The sequence below is a fragment of the Branchiostoma floridae genome, chromosome 17, assembly GCF_000003815.2.
Source record: "Branchiostoma floridae strain S238N-H82 chromosome 17, Bfl_VNyyK, whole genome shotgun sequence".
Lineage (NCBI taxonomy): Eukaryota > Metazoa > Chordata > Leptocardii > Amphioxiformes > Branchiostomatidae > Branchiostoma > Branchiostoma floridae.
The window spans coordinates 12,489,577-12,506,830 of record NC_049995.1 but is presented as its reverse complement, the minus strand read 5'-3'; the positions used below and the strand labels follow the sequence as shown (position 1 = coordinate 12,506,830).

The 17,254-nt window shown below is 40.2% G+C and overlaps 2 protein-coding genes across 2 annotated transcripts; one reads left to right on the top strand and one right to left on the bottom strand.

Moving 5' to 3' along the window:
• The first annotated feature begins 337 nt into the window (after nucleotides 1-337).
• Nucleotides 338-7,832, top strand: LOC118404550 (serine/threonine-protein kinase RIO3-like). The gene is made up of 11 exons (XM_035803704.1): nucleotides 338-936; nucleotides 1,471-1,616; nucleotides 2,266-2,370; nucleotides 2,843-2,952; nucleotides 3,172-3,309; nucleotides 3,731-3,858; nucleotides 4,301-4,483; nucleotides 5,275-5,434; nucleotides 5,767-5,937; nucleotides 6,363-6,470; nucleotides 6,888-7,832. The coding sequence occupies exons 1-11, from the start codon at nucleotides 707-709 to the stop codon at nucleotides 7,041-7,043; spliced, it is 1,635 nt and encodes a 544-aa protein (XP_035659597.1). The 5' UTR covers nucleotides 338-706; the 3' UTR covers nucleotides 7,044-7,832.
• Nucleotides 7,833-9,968: 2,136 nt separating this feature from the next.
• LOC118404278 (von Willebrand factor A domain-containing protein 7-like) lies at nucleotides 9,969-15,471 on the bottom strand. The gene is made up of 10 exons (XM_035803344.1): nucleotides 15,217-15,471; nucleotides 14,497-14,799; nucleotides 13,774-14,064; nucleotides 13,161-13,274; nucleotides 12,686-12,802; nucleotides 12,231-12,400; nucleotides 11,663-11,774; nucleotides 11,000-11,204; nucleotides 10,529-10,613; nucleotides 9,969-10,061 (listed from the first exon to the last, which is right to left on the bottom strand). Exons 1-10 carry the CDS (start codon nucleotides 15,356-15,358, stop codon nucleotides 9,969-9,971), a joined length of 1,632 nt encoding a protein of 543 aa, XP_035659237.1. The 5' UTR covers nucleotides 15,359-15,471.
• Nucleotides 15,472-17,254: the final 1,783 nt, after the last annotated feature.

The following is a 17,254-nucleotide window of genomic DNA, read 5'->3' as shown; positions in this document are numbered from 1 at the left end:
TATTAATCAAAACATGTGAAACTAGATAATAATTTATCATTTAGTTGCTCTAAAAAAGAAAGAATGCCAACGAAAATTTTGCAAATGAAGCAAAATTCATTCAAAGCTCTGGTTACGAGTTTTACAGATGTAACCATTATGTAAGTGCGGTGTAATAGATATATAATTAATTAAAATAAAAGTTCAAAACAATATTATTTGTTTTAGATATACATTGATGTATTTTAAATCTTATAAAAGTAAATTTTTAAAGCTAAGTCCTATTCTGATCCAATATTTTAAGACAAACGTGTTGTTATGTATGTGTATTTTCCCCTAAAGCAAAATAGTTGAGTCTATCCTGAAACGTCACACTGCCGCCATCTTGGCAGTTGCGCAAGGCAGAGAAATCTGCCTTCTCCCAAGTTTTCCCCGTTATATTTCTATTTTTGGCTCTTTTCATGCGCAACGCATTAGCTCACCTTGTGCAATATCTACCTGAGCACCTGTAAGCCACTTCACAACTACCTTTGGAGAGGAATAAGAAATCAGTGGACGTTTTTTTCTCAGGTTTGTTTCCGCTGCCCTCCCCCTTTCGCATCGGTTGCAAGTGCAGACTTGGCAAATTTTGTACATACTTCTGCCGACCTGTATAAAGTGACAACGTTTGTAGATATTTTGTATAGATTTTAAAGTGTATATACCGAAGAGAAACTATACGGAAACAATGGAAGGTTCGGGTTTAGCGGTTATAGAGCCTAACCCGGTCGCGGGGCCCGTACCGGCGCCGGTACCGACAACAAACGCCTGGGCGGCCCGAACAGCGGCCGGCACAAGTCCGTGGAAAACAAACCAAGCCCCGGCGCCTTGCTCTCTTGCGGATGTGATGAGCGAAGAACTGGCAAAAGAACTACAAGAGGAAAATAAGGATACTCTTCAGAAGCTGACTGTGGGCAGGTTAGTGAAGAAATAAATGTGTAACGCCATGCTTTGTTTTTGTTTACGTGTCCTAAGTCCTAAACATGAACATAGAAAGAAATCCCATTCGTGGCGACCCAAAAATCCAATACTGTATAATATAATTATAAAGTGACTACTTGTTTCAGACCCCATAGCTAAATCTCAACCACATGACACGACAAATTAGTTAATGTAAATGCACTTAAGTTCACAGAGATTTAATTTCGTGCTAGGGAGAAATGGGATTTTTGCTGTCGTTTTGAGTTCATGATGACCACACTCTGTACAGTACTGACACTTTGTACAGTAATGAAAACAGCAGTGTTTTGATGGGCAGCCACCTAACGTTACTTGCAACTCGTCAAGGGTGCTACAGATAGACAGTACAGTCGCTTTCGACAGTGCTGGCTTGGTCGACTCTCACTGATCTAACCGCATTTGCCCTCTTGATATGTGGCGCTTCTTGATAAAGATGTATCCAATTCCAAGGTTCAATCTAACTTAGTATACTATTGGATCCATTTTTTTCAGTGGACCAGACTTCTTGACTACCCAAACAGATGACCTTGACGTCAGCGATGACCTTCTGCTGGCTCAGATGTTACAGCGGGAATTTGACCTTGAACATGACCAGATGCTGCGGATGGAGGAGAGGAAGGTCAACGGAGACAGCAGAGGTGAGTAGCCTGACAAAAATCGTGCTCCTAGCGGCCAGCCCTACAGTTGCCGCCACTTAGGGGAGGGGGTCATTAACCCCAGCCTGTGAAAGATTGTGTAAACACGTACAGGGTACATACAATGTAGGTGAGCACCAAGTGTAACTCCTCCATAGCCTTTGTTTTAGAATGTTGCATTATCCCGTTTTCCCTGCAATGCCATTTTTCTTCAATGTGTCAGTCTGAGACTCTCTCTCAAACTTTTTGTTTTTATCATTGGCAACAGAGTGACTAGCCTGGTTGCCACACTGTTTCCAGGGCCTGCACAAGCAAACTCCTTGGCTCTAAGGCCAACATGGCCCCAAGGAAATTTTACAACAGGTCCCCCTGAGTTAAATCAAAGCAAACAGTCTGACATCCACTCTATGAAGTGACAGAAAAGAAGGCATGATCATATGGCATAATGCATGTAATGTCCCCAATGTTGCCTAGCACCATCACCACGCCCCCAACACCCTTATACTTGGGACCAAAGCCCAAAGTCCCTTCCAAAGAAATACCTCTTTATGTGTTGTTTGCTGATAGTGATACAGCCAAGTCTATGGGGATTGGAAGCCCTGCCCCCTGGATCCACATTGAGTACATAATTTGTGCTTTTCTGTCCTAACAGTGACCATCTCGTTTGAGAACTACCGCATGGTCCACCCAGCAGAGACAGAGGACAGCAGTGGGAGTGATGTAGACCTGGATACTCCAGAGGACGCCTGGGACCATGGTATGGACATATCTTGTCCTTCTTTAATTTGTTACTTTAGTTGTGAAAGGTAGCAAAAAGTACTGGGTACCTTATATGGGAATCTATTGAATCTGTGAATTGTATGCTTCGCTCCTTAATTCCCAATTTGGACTAAGTGTTATAAGAAAAAATCCAAGAGATCCAGGCTGACCACTTACAAAGTCATTGAAGTGTGTCATTGGAACATTTTCATCTTTGATTAATATTCTTTCTATATCCTTGTATCTTAATCAAGAGATTCTTTTTTATGTTGACAAAGGTTAGGCATTCAGATGATAAGATAGAGCAACTTCTCAAGCAACTGGATATGATTTTGGAATTTGGAAACAGATGTTTCGGACAGTCTGTTGTCTGAAACATCTGACCATTTCCAAGATTCTATTTGCGTCAAACTACAGAGATGACCATATTGTATATATAATTGTATGTATAATTGACATATTTCTTTTAGACAAACCTGCGACTGTACCCAAGCGAGGCTACACGGGTAAAGGACAGAACATGGTCACCAAACATGACGCCAAGATCTGCGGGCAGAAAAACTCTGCTAGGATGATGCAGGTTTGTATGTTATGAAATCTAAAATTTCTGACACTACGTATTGCTGTGCACTATTGAAGTGTCTAACACTACACATTGCTGTACAGAACTGTAGTGTCTAAGACTACACATTGCTGTACAGTACAGATGTGTCTAACAGTAGTATAATGCTGCAGTATCTAGCACTACACATTGCTGTACAGTACTGAAGTATCTAACACTACACATGTTGTTGTACAGTTCCCCCCAGACTTCCACAGTGGAGACAGTGTAGGGATGGTGCTGCCCAACCATGTGTACAACACGCTCAAGGTCCACTCCTACAAGGAGGACCACCGGAGCCACAGGGTTCATGACAAAAAGGAGATCTCCACGGCTGTAAGTCCCTTATTATTATTAGTAGATGTACTAGTACTGTAGTGTCCAGTATATGATTATACTGCTGCTAAGTTCCCTGACACAGGTAGGCAGCAGTCAGCTAGTCTTAACACCATGCTTCCAAAGATATACATTGTTGAAGAGCCTAATTTAACTCTTTTCTCTGTTGGATATAGGAGAATTCTTTTGAACAACCTGTTAATGCTTACTCTTGCTTACATTTCTCTGTCTCTCGTTCGTTCGTTCGTCCCATAGCCTTTTAATCAGCCGTAGGCTGGTTAATCAGCCGTAGGGGCAGCACAACAACCTCTGTCTCTCAGACACCTTCTAAATGCACTTCCCATTCTCACCACTATATATAGCCAATGTAGGTGGATCTTTTGTGGCGAGAAAACTTAAAAGGTTCTTTTTTCTGTTCTAGGAACAAGCCATTGACCCCCGGACCCGCCTGCTCCTGTATAAGCTGGTGAATGCAGAGATTCTGGAGTGCATCAACGGCAGCATCAGCACTGGGAAGGAGGCCTGCGTCTTCCATGCCTTCGGGGGCAAGTAAGTCACATTGTTTGTTTATTCTATGAAAACAATAACAACAAAGTATAGAAAAGTAAATAAATGTGCTGGAGGAGGCGAGAAGTCTACATGGCTTCTACAAAGCCCAAATACAATCAACTTTAAGTAATATCAATCTAAATACAAGTGTAGAAAATATAAGATAAATGAAAGAATAACAAAATTGAGAAACATCAACAGTTAACCGATACTGTAAATAACTGAGCCAATATATAAAACATAGAACATTAAGGCTAACTATGAATCAGAAAAATGTAAATGAATAAGCAATGTATGAAACATGGATTTCATAGGCTTTAACCCAACAACTCGATGATAAGGCCAACCATTATGATTTAATCTAATTAATAGTAAGATCATCAATGTTGATCAAATAATGCCTTTGCACAACCTCTGACTCCACCGTATTGTCTTGTCTCAGGATGGGTGACCTCCTGGTTCCTAACGAATGCGCCATCAAGGTGTTCAAGACGACACTGAACGAGTTCCGTACGCGCGACCGCTACATCAAGGAGGACTTCCGCTTCAAGGACCGCTTCAGCAAACTCAACCCTCGCAAAATCATCAAGCTGTGGGCCGAGAAGGAGATGCACAACCTCAACAGGTTTGTGGAAAGGGTTTTCTGTGTCTAATTCATTCCCTTTTGTTTTAGTCTAGAAGTTTAAGATTATGGTTCAATAAGGATTTAGTAGTATAGGAAGGAAGATGCACAACCTTAAGAGGTTAGTAGGAAGTGTTTTCTGGGGTTGGAAAAGATTTGGATCAGTTGTCCTGTCCAGTACTTTATGGTCCAGTCAGAACATTTTAATGTATGGTTTAACATTCCTTTAGTAGTATGGGAAAAATGTGGACTGTAGTGAAAATTGCTTCTCTGTGTCTCTTTCTGTTATTTGCAAAGTACATGTACACAATGCTGTGTTGCTGTGTATCCCCAGTAGTGCACCTATTTTTGTCATTGGGACTTGAAGGGTCACAAAGCAGTATGGATAAAGGGGGTGAAGTCTGCCATCTCTGATTTCCTTGTTGAGGACTTAGTGGTTCCTCTAAGTTTTCAAACCAATATGTGTGCGATATTGGCCAAAAGATTCATGTACTACCTATTTCTCTTCGCTCCCCTTGGTGGAGCATAAGGCTCTGACGAACTTCCTCCAGACTCCCTCCTTCCTATCTTGGGCCATCCATCTGATCTCACGCCATGTCTGACGTGTTACATAGCTTCATCTCCCCTTCTACAGTCCTTCTCCAGGTCTACAGAGGCCTGTCTCTGTTTATTTTTCCTTGAGGCGTCTATTTGATGGCAACATACAAGTGTCTGTTCTTCAATTCATGTACTAGTATTCTACTTTTCGCTCATGCATGTTTTCACAATCTTCCATCTTTAAATTGTTTGTACAGAATGCGGCGTGCGGGAATCCCGTGCCCTGAAGTTGTTCTTCTCAGGAAGCACATCCTGGTCATGTCGTTCATCGGGCAGAACCAACAACCCGCCAAGAAACTCAAGGACATCCAGCTGTCAGCGGACCAATGGCAACAGGCATACGCACAATGTTTGGATGTAAGTTAATATGTTGTAGATGTAACTTATAAAGTAAGAAGGCTTAGCGCCTGTGTGTGTGTGCGTGTATGTGTTTGTATGTTGTGTATGTGTTTGCATGTGTGTGTGTGCATTTGTGTGTGTGTGCTTGAGTGTAAGTGTGTATGTTGATGGGAGTATGGATAGATGGACATGGCTATGGGGTTATGAGAAACAAACAAAAATGAGCTAGAACAATTTGCTAGCATGCAAAAAAGATGTCACAGTTTTGCATACTGTGTATATTCATATCATACAAACAGGGATCTGATGAGACACTATGAGATATACATTATTGTGATTTTTCCCCGTAGCTGATGTGCAGAATGTACCGAGACTGTCACCTGATCCACGCGGATCTGAGCGAGTACAACATGCTGTGGCATAACGGACAGATCTGGTTCATCGACGTCAGCCAATCAGTGGAGCCGCAGCATCCTCACGCACTGGAGTTCCTGTACAGGGACTGTCGCAATGTCTGCCAGGTGAGCTGTCATCCCCTGACCTGTTTTCCTCCTTGGCTTGCACTAATTTAGATACAGGTCCAGTACTGGTACACAAGTGTTCCTGTATTTTTTGGACCTGTACCTAATTGATTGTACTGGTACTCAGCTCTACTGCCAGGTCAGAAAGTCTTAACTTGACAGTAGTTGTAGTCCACTGTGCTCTGCTGCTGCAGTGGTGTGGACACTCTCCAGCTGCAATCAGTCTTTCTTCAACTCTATCCACTTCACCTTGATGCGAGAGTTAGACATGCTTGCAGGCACAGTAGATGTGGCAACTTGACAGCAAAGGCCACCATTGTAGACTTGCCTAACAGCTTAAAGAAAACTTGTTATATGGCACAAGCTTTCATACCTACAATGTAACATACACATCAGTGTAACTTTTTTTCTCATTTGTTGATCAGTTCTTCAGCAGTAAGGGAGTACCCAACGTACCTCAGGTACATCAACTGTTCAACAAGGTGTCTGAGATGAACATACAGGCTGGGGAGGACAAGGACTGTCTGGAACAGGTCGGTGGAAATTTTACTACTTTAATACAGTTCAATAACTAGGGGGTCCAAACATTGGTCGCTTCTTCCTTACATCACAAGCTATCTGTCACCAAAACATCAAGACCATAGCATGTCCAGGTAAAAAGATACAAAAAAAATGGAAGTTCTGCTGCAGTACTAAGGTCACATGCTAGGAGCCCAAATTTGAAGTTGACCTTCGTCTTAAGACTAAGAATGGTGACAAATTTTCTTTCTCTTATAGTCAGTCGAAGATAAGTGCAAAATTTGTACACATACATTTGGAATTTGTAGACACACAGTAAAACAAATCAGTCACAAAAATGTCACAAGAGTTACATGTACATGTATATTAGTTTTGGAAAGGCACAATACATAAAGTGTTTGTAATAATCCGTTCCAAATTATCTCCATCAGATCCAGACCTATGAAAAGAAGGAGGAGTACCTAAGCCAGGGGATGTCTCGAGAGAACTTCGCCTTCGACTATTTCTTCGAGCGCTCCAAGCTCCAACAAGAAAAGCAGAAGGCAAAGCAAGCAGAGAACTCAGAAGAAGACGATGATGAAACATAGCAATGCAGCAAAACTTGTAGATCAGTAAAAGATATTTTCTTTGACAAGAATCTGTCAGAATAACCTCATGTTGCAGATTATGTTTTATTAAACATATTGTAATGCAAGTCTTATTTGTTGAGAAACGTAAAGTTTTCAGTATGATATATTATTATTTGAGCAAAACCTCAACAAGAATCATGTATTACTAGATACATTGTATCATTAGCATGTTTTTTGTATACAAACAATGTGACAAAAATGTAATGACTACTGCATAGTAAGTCCAGAATAAAGCATTTCTTTTTGATTATCAAAGAAGGAGAAGTAGAGCTACAATACTGAAGAACGTGTAACACAATACAAAGTAGCAACAATCCCTGAAACTGTACACATATAAATTTTAAGCAGGATTACAAAATGCTGACATTGTGTTCATGTAGACACCAAAAGAAGCCCTGACTTACACACAGAATGTGTGTGGTACCAAAATTGTCCCAAGTACATTATATCTTCCCTGGTGGAACCTTGAGCAACGAATCTTTTGTCTTTAACTCAGAGTGTTGAATATACTACTTAACATTCTCAAGTCTCCAAACTCAGATGGACAGTTAAAATTGTGACACTTTCTATCTCTACACATCGGTCAGAAAAATGTTACAGTTTTGTCTCCCAACAATTTGTGTTACTTTATTTAATATGATTTGCCATCCTGATGTACATACAAATATTAAGACAATGGGCCATTGACAATGCTTTCTGCCAGGGTATGTATCATTTCTAAAAAAAAACGTGTGTGAACTGATTGACAAACATGCTATTTGTTTACTGTGGTCTTTGGTCTTTGTGTCTGTATTTCTATTACAATGCAATGCAAATCTTGTACAGACTATTTTCAATGTTATTCAGTGTGAAAGAAATACTGGGCTACAAGTTCAATCAATCACAAAATTCCAAAAATATTTACAAAATTTACCTGATTCAATTTTTTTTTTCTCATAAAGTCTAGAGTGGAAAAGAATACTGCTAAGGTAAATATCAACGGTATAAACAGTGACGAAAGAAAATGGTCAAGGTGTGGTGCTTTTAGACCGTGTGCGCAACAATAAGATAGTTAAAATGAACATATAGCCAACATTAGGTCACTTGTACTGACACTCCTGTTAAATTTTGTTAGGCTGTAAAGGCCTCTTGCAAATTTAGTAAATAATTTTGACCATGGGTCTTTGCTACAAATGTGTCAGTTGTTGTGGAAGTGTTACAGAATGCTGTGGTGAATTCCTTCAATTTACGCAGGCAACGTGAACATTTGCTAAAAAAATATCTACGTCGGAACCGCACTTGGTTTGACTGAGGGTTTCTTCATACAGTGCAAAGCAACACCAACTCCCGTTAATAGTCCGGCAGCAACTACAGCGGCAGACACCACCAGTGCGATCTGTGGGGCTCCCAAAGACTGGTTATCCTGTAAAGAAAAGAAAAGACACGTCAATGTTCTGAATCTTAAGATGGCAAGGGCAACTTGACATTGCAGCCCCATATAAGATACTTGGATAGTAAAATACTCATTTTGGCGATGCCTCATGGGTGAACTTGATAACATAGTGCCATGTTTATCTTTTTTCTCAGAATAGACTATCTTTATTAATTGGGTCCTATTCACTATTTGTTTACATTAAAACTTATGATGGTGATAAAAACGTATTGTATATGTGAATTAGCTTTGTGTACATTGTACCTCCAATGGTTGGCATTACATCAAAGAAAAATTGATCATTTTGATAATAACAAATCAATCTTATGTTTGCGTTATGACTGTTTTTGCCTTCACTTACACATTAGCATGTCCAAAACCATTTTTCTATGTCTTTTATGGAGAATTAATGACAGTACAGATTGCTTTTTTGCCCTAAAACGTTGTAATAACATTGATGTATTCTTGATATTGAAACTGTGCAAAGTAGCTTTTAATACCGGTGAATCTCCTTCTAACACGGTGGGCGGACCGGTCCCTGTCGTTGTTAGAGATTCAGTTGTGGGAGGCACTTGAGTTGGTTGGGGTGTCGTTGGCTCAGGCGTTGTTGTTGGTTGGGATGTCATTGGCTCAGGCGTTGTTGTTGGAATGTAGTAGTTTACTATGCACTGCGCGATGTTTCCCTGCTTGTCTGCAACAGTCACGGTTCCTCTTGGTGTGCAGCAGGTGGAGCTAAGTTGTGCAAACGTTAAAGGATTGCGTTGAAAATATTATACAAGCAACGTTGTAAGCAACATTACTGTACACAAACTTTGTTTCTCCCATTACTAGCTAGCATGATTACATAAAATAATACTGACCTATAGTACAGTCATCCATGTTATAGTATGTGATTCTGTACTTAGCCTATGTCGACAAGAACGTGCAAGTAAAGATCATCATCGTTATATATCTATGATGGTTTTGATTAATAACTAATTGACAATAATATTAGCTATCAGTTTCCCTCGGTGTGTTTGGGTAAGATAATTACCCCATGAATCTTTTGCTTCGCGAACTCGGTTGTCTACTCGGTGGTTATACACGTCCTGATACACGTAGGTCATAACCACCGCAAACACCATGGACTATTTACTGACTCTTAATTGCTACTAACCTGTATGTAGCTGTGATGGTCGTTCCAACAGTTCCCGGACTGAACGTTGCGTGGTTAAACGTGACGTCACTCCCCTCAGGTGACGCAGTCAGACTGTAGACACCAGATTCTCCATCTCTCACCTGCACATCTATGGACCAGTGGTAACTGCCACAGGTAGAGGGGTGCTGTTGTTCCAGGGTGCAGTTGCCGGTAGCCCCCAATATTGTACATGTTGGGGCAACGTCGTCCACCGTCTAGAAATATCGACATTAAATCATGAAACTAGGAAAATTAATAACCACATTAATCATAAGTCGTTGTTTTGAACTATTTATCATGTTATCAAGGCAGAGGGGTGCTGTTGTTCCAGGGTGCAGTTGCCAGTTGCCGCCACTATTGTACACGTCGGTGAGACGTCGTCCACAGTCTGAAAATATAGTCATTAAATCATGAAAGAATAACTACATATATCATAACTAGTTGTTTTGTAACTGCTTAAGTTATCATGAACAGTCCATGACAATTATGAAAACCATGTATTGTAATTGTGTATAACCTATACATGAGAGAAAGATCTGACAACTTGTATATCACTATATGGACGAAGATTTGCTCCATGTGCAAAAGTTGTCATAAAATACTACTCTCAGCGAGTGACAAATGTACCATTACCCATGTGACAGGAGACATAAGTACACCTTATCACTCCCCGTGCAATTGTTGTAGATTGAAGAACTACTAGTCTTAGTTGTACTATCAATGTACTATTTTTTTTATAATAAAGTAAAACACAACAAAAATGTATACGAATTTGAAAGGGAAAAAACTGTGTTAAAGTCATTGTGAATTTCTAGTGATTTGATACAGAGTGCCAAATCAAATACATTTACTTACCACCACAATTTGAGGTTCTACGGTGATTCTGACTACCAGCGAGTTGGACGAACCCCCGGGTCCGGACACAGTTAGCGTTGCAGTGCTAAATATGAGAAATATAAGATACGTTATTCATACTGGCATATGTACATAGTTTTAACCAATAAACTTGAATGTACTTTCTTGTTTGCATACCCAGTAGCCGACATGCTATGAAATTGTAAAAAGGCAAGTCTGTACAATATAGTGGGCTGCAATTCTTGTTGTGAATGCTGTCATTGGTATCTGCTATAACTTTTAACGCATTTCTTGTTGCACATTTTGTTTAAATACGTGATATGACTACCCTAATATCTTCTTAAGATAACTCTAACCCTTTAGGAAATAGCAGTGCAAATGGCACCAATTTTCAAACAATTAACACTTAGCGATTTGTGTTGTTAGTGATATGGAGACCTACATAAACATAAAATAAGCATCAATTCATACCTTGTTGTACCGACTGTCGCTGCGCTAGGAGCTGCAAAGCTGATGTACCCTGTCGTGTTGGCGTTAGGCTGTAACGTGACCGATGTCGGTGACACAGACTGCACCATGGAAGCGTCGTCTGTCGCTGTGAAGGTAAACGTCCCCCTGCTTCCGTGGTTCACGAGCAGAAAATGCACGTCTGCTGTGGCTCCCGCATAGAGTGGTTCTGAAATGGAAGTGTATATGTTGCAGAAATAGTCATACTAGCAACTTATAGCAAATAACGCCAAATAGCAATTACTCAAGCAACTGGATATGATTTAAGAATCAGACGTTTCAGAACAAATCTGTTGTCTTTTGTCAGTGATACTTGCAACGATTGTGTGCATTATAGACGATGTTTTGGTTTGGTATATCTGAATGAAACACTCATCAGTTCAATGTAATCTTGCATAGGTTATTACGCTCTAAAACGTATGCCGAGACGACCACCCTAGCTCCCTTCTTCCTTCTTTAAACTTGCTGAATGTTCTTTGCTGCATGGCAGTACATAGTACAATTGATTCTAGTTAATACAATGCATATTACGCTGTATTGGACGATAAATGCTATAGCTACGCTTAACACTATGCATCTCCCTAACAATATTGCTAGAACTAGAAATGCAAGTGGTTTTACGTATACCTTTTTCACCCTCCAGAGCCAAATCGAAACTTTGCGGTTGGATGAAAGTGGGCTGAACACGCTGAAATGAAGTGCTGTTGACATCCATGCCTTCGATCTTGACCCGAAATTCCTGGTGAAAAAAAGCAATTTTGAATGCTGCAAAATGGTAATTGTACATGTTGCATTCTCTCCTCAATATCGAAACAATAGATTTCCATAACGTCATTGTTGTATCTCAATGCATAGTACAAGAGAAAATGATATCGGAGACCATATACTTCAGGGCACTCCAGCCATCACTGAACAGAGACGCTGGGCATTATAAACTTCCTGGCACGTTTGACCAATGGCTGACGACACGTATCCGCAAGGTCACGTGTTAATAAGATCACGTGTCTGGAACTCTCGTTTGCGTTCTGAAGTGATTCGTCATCAGTATTGACCCTGAAGAAGGCGACAGTGGTTGCTGAAAATTTGATCGGTGTATACTTTTGTTTTGGAGGAAAGTTTAGGATTGTACTATTATTACTACCAATGTAGATGATGATAAGAGGAAATGATATTTTACAAGCTTAACATCTCTTACCTCGGTTGGCATGGTAACTAAAGCAGAATACTTGGCACCAAGAAGTCCACCAACGGCGGTCATTGCAGACGACACCAGCTCCTCACCTGCCGCGTTCAGGAGGGACATTTTGGACAACTGCTGGATATTCTCTGCCCCAAGAACGTCAACGATGATCGTTGTATTTACCCCTATAGAAAAGGAATCGTGTGATTACTATACAGGCAACAGTATTTTTGGCAAAGTTATAACAGTCATTCCACTAAATACTATTTCAATTTAGTGAATGAATGAATGAATGAATGAATGAACAATGAATGAGTGAGTGAGTGAGTGAAGGAGCATGAGTTAAGGAATGTGTGTGTGAGTTATTGAGTGACTAATAATGAGTGAGTGAATGAGTGAGTGAATGAGTGAGTGAATGAGTGAATGTCTGAGTGAGAGAGAGAGAGAGAAGGATAAACGTCCTTAGTCACCTGCCACAGGTCTCCCGTCTATCGGCAGTAGGATCCCGTTACTTGTTGTCTTCATGAACTGGTAAGAGAAGTCCACAATGCTCTTTCCTGTAACCTCCAATGCGTATTGCTGCGAATCTGCAACAATATGAATGAATGAAAGGAGTGAATGAATGAACGAATGAATGAATTTTTCTACAGAACTTAATAATATGAGCCAATACATGCACATGTATAGGAAGCTACTGCTGAATGTAATACATTGCATTACACATTTAATTCAATTATATCATCACTGACATATATTCTGAAACATTTTTTTCAGTGTCGACGAATTGTTGACCTATTTGTTGTTGTTTTTCTGTGTAACAGAAAAAAATATTTCAAACATGGTAAAGAGATTATCATGAGCAGCGTCAGTAATGGTTCTCAATAAAATAGGATAGATGCACGTCATTTGCATTTCTGTAAACCCTTAGTAAGGTTATGAGAGTACCTCTTAGTCGTAATCGCCAAGTGCCAGGAGATGGGTTCTTGATCTGATACACTCTGTTGGTTCCTACGTTCACAGCAATTTCGGCATCTGGTGTTCCAAATACCTGTGACGTACCTGGTTTATACAACGACAAAATACGAAATGATATTAACTAGCTAATTCGGGTCTTTGCTGATATTTAGATATTACCAACAATCGATACACAGGATTAAACGACGGCATTTAATTATCTATCATCAGTAACACATGGTGCTCACATAGTAACTAGAAATGTGAATTTCATTACTCACAATAAGACCTGTAACACACATATTATCTGGCGAGCGCAAAACTCCCTTTCCCGGCATTAGACAACCTTTGTCTATGTGAAATTGCTAATAATAATACTACCACAAAAATGCTGTTTATATCCGGGGTATTCGACGACTGGCCATGGTGCCTACCAGGATGTCAGTAGATTGGATCAAAAATTGATATTTAAATAAGCAGATCAAATTACTGTTTAATATGTAAATCAATCTTTTGCCAAACACCTGCTTTTTGCCTATCACTGCCGTCAACGTGACATCATCGTGATCCCTAGTAGACATATGCAGAGGGAATGAAAGCCTACCGTCGGGCGTCTCTATAACCACGTCTGGTGCGCTGTTTGCAGCCACTAAGGAGATGACCAGCTCCAGGAGAGCGCCGTCCACTTCTAGCGGCAGAACCCTTCCACTGCCCGCCGACACTGTTTCCTTGTAGAGGGTGACGGGGGCGGAGTTGGACAGCGCCACACTGATCACGCCCGTCAGGTTCGCGATGTTCTCTTTGTCGCCTTCGTAGACCGATCCGCCGGATTCCTGCGCGAGTAGGTCGTACAAGTTCCTGCCGCTGCTTTGTCTGTTGACACTGTGAGAGGTAGCTGTAGGGAACAAAGTATTTCAGTTAGGTATATTCTCGATCTCCAAGGAGAGGTTAGGTCGCGGATATAATAGTGGTCTGGATATTTACCTGCTCGCTCCCCTACGGGACATACCAATGATCTAGGGAATATGGTGTAAAAGTATGCATCTCACCAACTTGGAACAAAAATTATTCCACTGTTACAAAATAACGGCACATTTGCATGATAGACCGTAAAACAAACTAAAAACAATCATCAAGACTGTAAGAATAATCAAATACATGGTAGATAAGGTTGCTCATGTTCTCAATCCTTGTGTTCAGTAAAAAAAAATATAATAAAAACAAACTATTCTTACGTCAATGAATATTAGACACCTAGGCAATAATATACGCCAAATAATAGTTACTCAAGCAACTGGGTATGATGTTAAAAACTATTCTTCTTTACCTTTGAAGTAGCCTAGTTCCTGTCCACTTTGTGAGCTGCGACGGTTACACGATCCTGTCAACAGGAAGTTGAGGACAGCCTGCTTCCCGTGCATCAATGCTGCCACGCTGCCGTACTTCTCTGGATCTTTCGGATCAGCGTCAGTGAAAATAAAGACCTGAGACTCCGGCAGGCAGTTGCGAAGGGCCAGTTCTATTCCAGAGAAGCAGTACTCGGGACAGTCTCCTCCGCCGTGCACTGTTAGCGCCTCGAGCCACGTGATCATCTCGTTTGGGTCTCTGGTTGTGCGGACTGGTCCAATCTCTGGTGAGGTAAGAAAAAAATCAGATTAGAAAGGACGTTAGTCAATATTGTTGAATATTGTAATGTGGATACAAAACAGAGCTACGTGGTGTAGTTTCATAATCAGAGAACAGTGGATCATGAATATTACATAAAACGTAAGGCGATAAAGATTTAAGAAATAAACACCTCAAATTAAACAAATAACAATTGTGTGTCATCTATTCATCATTTCATCTAATCAATGGCATCTTTATGTTGTCTTTTACATGTATATGTAACATATGTCTGACTACTAGAAAATAGGATGTTTTTGTACATAGTCAATCGTAACATTTTTATTATTCATCATTATCGCCATGTCCTTGTCTACCAGATGAAAGGAGGAACAGTCATAGAATGAATGATTCGAATGCAAATTATTTTAGTTATGCTCACCTGGATCGCTGAAAGTAGACAGAATGTAGTTGTAGGGTGCGTTGGCCGTTCCTGTGGTGCTCTGGACTATCTGCACAGTTTCCCGGCTCACTGCTGCCACGTCATTCCCCATGCTGCCAGACACGTCTATCACGAACACCATGGAGTTCCCCGAGCCGAGGTTCAGCAGTTCTCGGAACTTGTCAGACCCAATCTCGGACAGCAGACCGTAACCTGGCAACGGTGAGGAAAACTGTCAACATTACATACAGGTAAGACAGCCAAATAGAGGTTATAATTAATATCTAGATACTCCTGTCGTTTAAACAATCTATTATAGCTACGCAATACTGCTTGGAAAGAATCAAAAGAAGAGAATAAGAGCACAGCCTCATAACTCAACAAATGGAAATTAAAACTTGAAACAGATCTATAGATACAGTGTCATGATTTCCCCATTGCTTTCACAGTTTGTATAATCTATGCATACACAAGTTTTCCTTATTAAAAGCCAACGAGTTCTAATCATGATAAAATGAACTGTCTCGTGAATAATAGAGCCTGGAATATCTTATCCCAGATATCTTCCAAGACATGTACAGCCTGTGAAAGATTCTTATAATTTCCAATATACATAATGGATGAGTTTAATATTTTACTTGGTGTGTTTAGTACATTGATAGATCTAGATAGCTCAAGGCATGTCCGATTAGATGATGATGTAAAATTCGGATTTCCAATTGAAAAAAGCATCATCCAGTCATATGTATCCATCTGCAAACTAACTTATGATTTATCTAAAAAATATATTCTTCTTACGTAGAAATATACTCTAAAAGTAGTACCTGGTGTAATGAAGAAGTCAGTGGTTGCCTGCACCGCTGCCTCTGCGGCCTGCTCATGTAGATAGTAGTGCGGAGACAGACTGGGCACACTCGTCTCCTTATTGATGCCTCCTGTCGGAACCGTCAGGCGGGAATCATCCAGCAAACCGCCATGGCTGCACTTACCGGTCGTGGCAGTGTAAGCTAAAATTGGGGGGAAAACATTCAAATTCAGTACCTAACTTAGGGTAATGTATGTAAATGCTGACAATATTTTGGCAACTTATCGCATAGTTCACATGAATATGTCTGTTTCCATTACGTAAGAGTCACCCTGACTCACTGTTTAGTAATAAGTTTCTTGCACTGTTGCAAGCAAGCATAGGTACAGCTGATTTAAGTCCATGATTTCCTTCATCTTGTTGGTACGTCTAAGGTGATCTATAATTTAGTGTAAGTGACAATAGAAAGAAGAAAAATTGTAAAATAAATGGACTTACGAGCTGGCTTGACTTTAGTTTGACCACTCTTGTATCCACTAGTCAGCAACATCTGAAGAAGAAGGTTATATCTGCATCCTCTGTGAGTAAAAGAAGAAACACCATATTCTATAGATCATGAAAGATGATGGATTCAAAACAACATCTATGTAATTCAAGTTATAGCTGTAAAGGTTAAAGTTTTAGGCCATCTACTAGTATATATAATACATGCAATCAAAATGAATACATGAAGCGATGTCTTGTACGCATCTTCACTTTCACAATTTTATGATTATTCAGTACAAGTTGTTTTCTTTTAGGATGTGAATGCATATTTTCACTTGTTATGTGTTTCGTTGACTTCAGCAAGTTTGCCTATCAATGAAAATTGTTTTATTATGATTTTGTAATCATTAAAGGCTACTCACGAAGTAACGGAGCAATCCTGGCAAGTTGGAACGGTGGTACCCACCGGTCGGAGAGCTCTGTCTTCCATCCCTACAAAGTCACAGGAGAGATCATAGCAATATACCCGAATTGATTTTAATTGTAAGCCCCAACAGACCATTTTCACACATACATTCGCAATACAAGTTTACAGAATTGCCAAGACATCGTATATCAAAGAACAGTTAACGTCTTGGACGAAGAATAACAGTTTGTTTTTGCAAAAGGGGTAAAATAGGGCAAGACAGCTATCCTCAACAGAGACGGAGGTCGCAATAAGCTTTCTGAAACATGGCATTCATTGAT

Coding starts and splice junctions, on each gene's coding strand:
- LOC118404550 (XM_035803704.1), top strand. CDS start 707: ATGGAAGGTTCGGGTTTAGCGGTTATAGAGCCTAACCCGGTCGCGGGG. Junction 1,617..2,265: donor GGTCAACGGAGACAGCAGAG/GTGAGTAGCCTG, acceptor CTGTCCTAACAG/TGACCATCTCGTTTGAGAAC. Junction 2,371..2,842: donor AGAGGACGCCTGGGACCATG/GTATGGACATAT, acceptor TATTTCTTTTAG/ACAAACCTGCGACTGTACCC.
- LOC118404278 (XM_035803344.1), bottom strand. CDS start 15,358: ATGGTGTTCGTGATAGACGTGTCTGGCAGCATGGGGAATGACGTGGCA. Junction 10,614..10,999: donor GCGACAGTCGGTACAACAAG/GTATGAATTGAT, acceptor TCTCATATTTAG/CACTGCAACGCTAACTGTGT. Junction 10,062..10,528: donor TAGAACCTCAAATTGTGGTG/GTAAGTAAATGT, acceptor CTATATTTTCAG/ACTGTGGACGACGTCTCACC.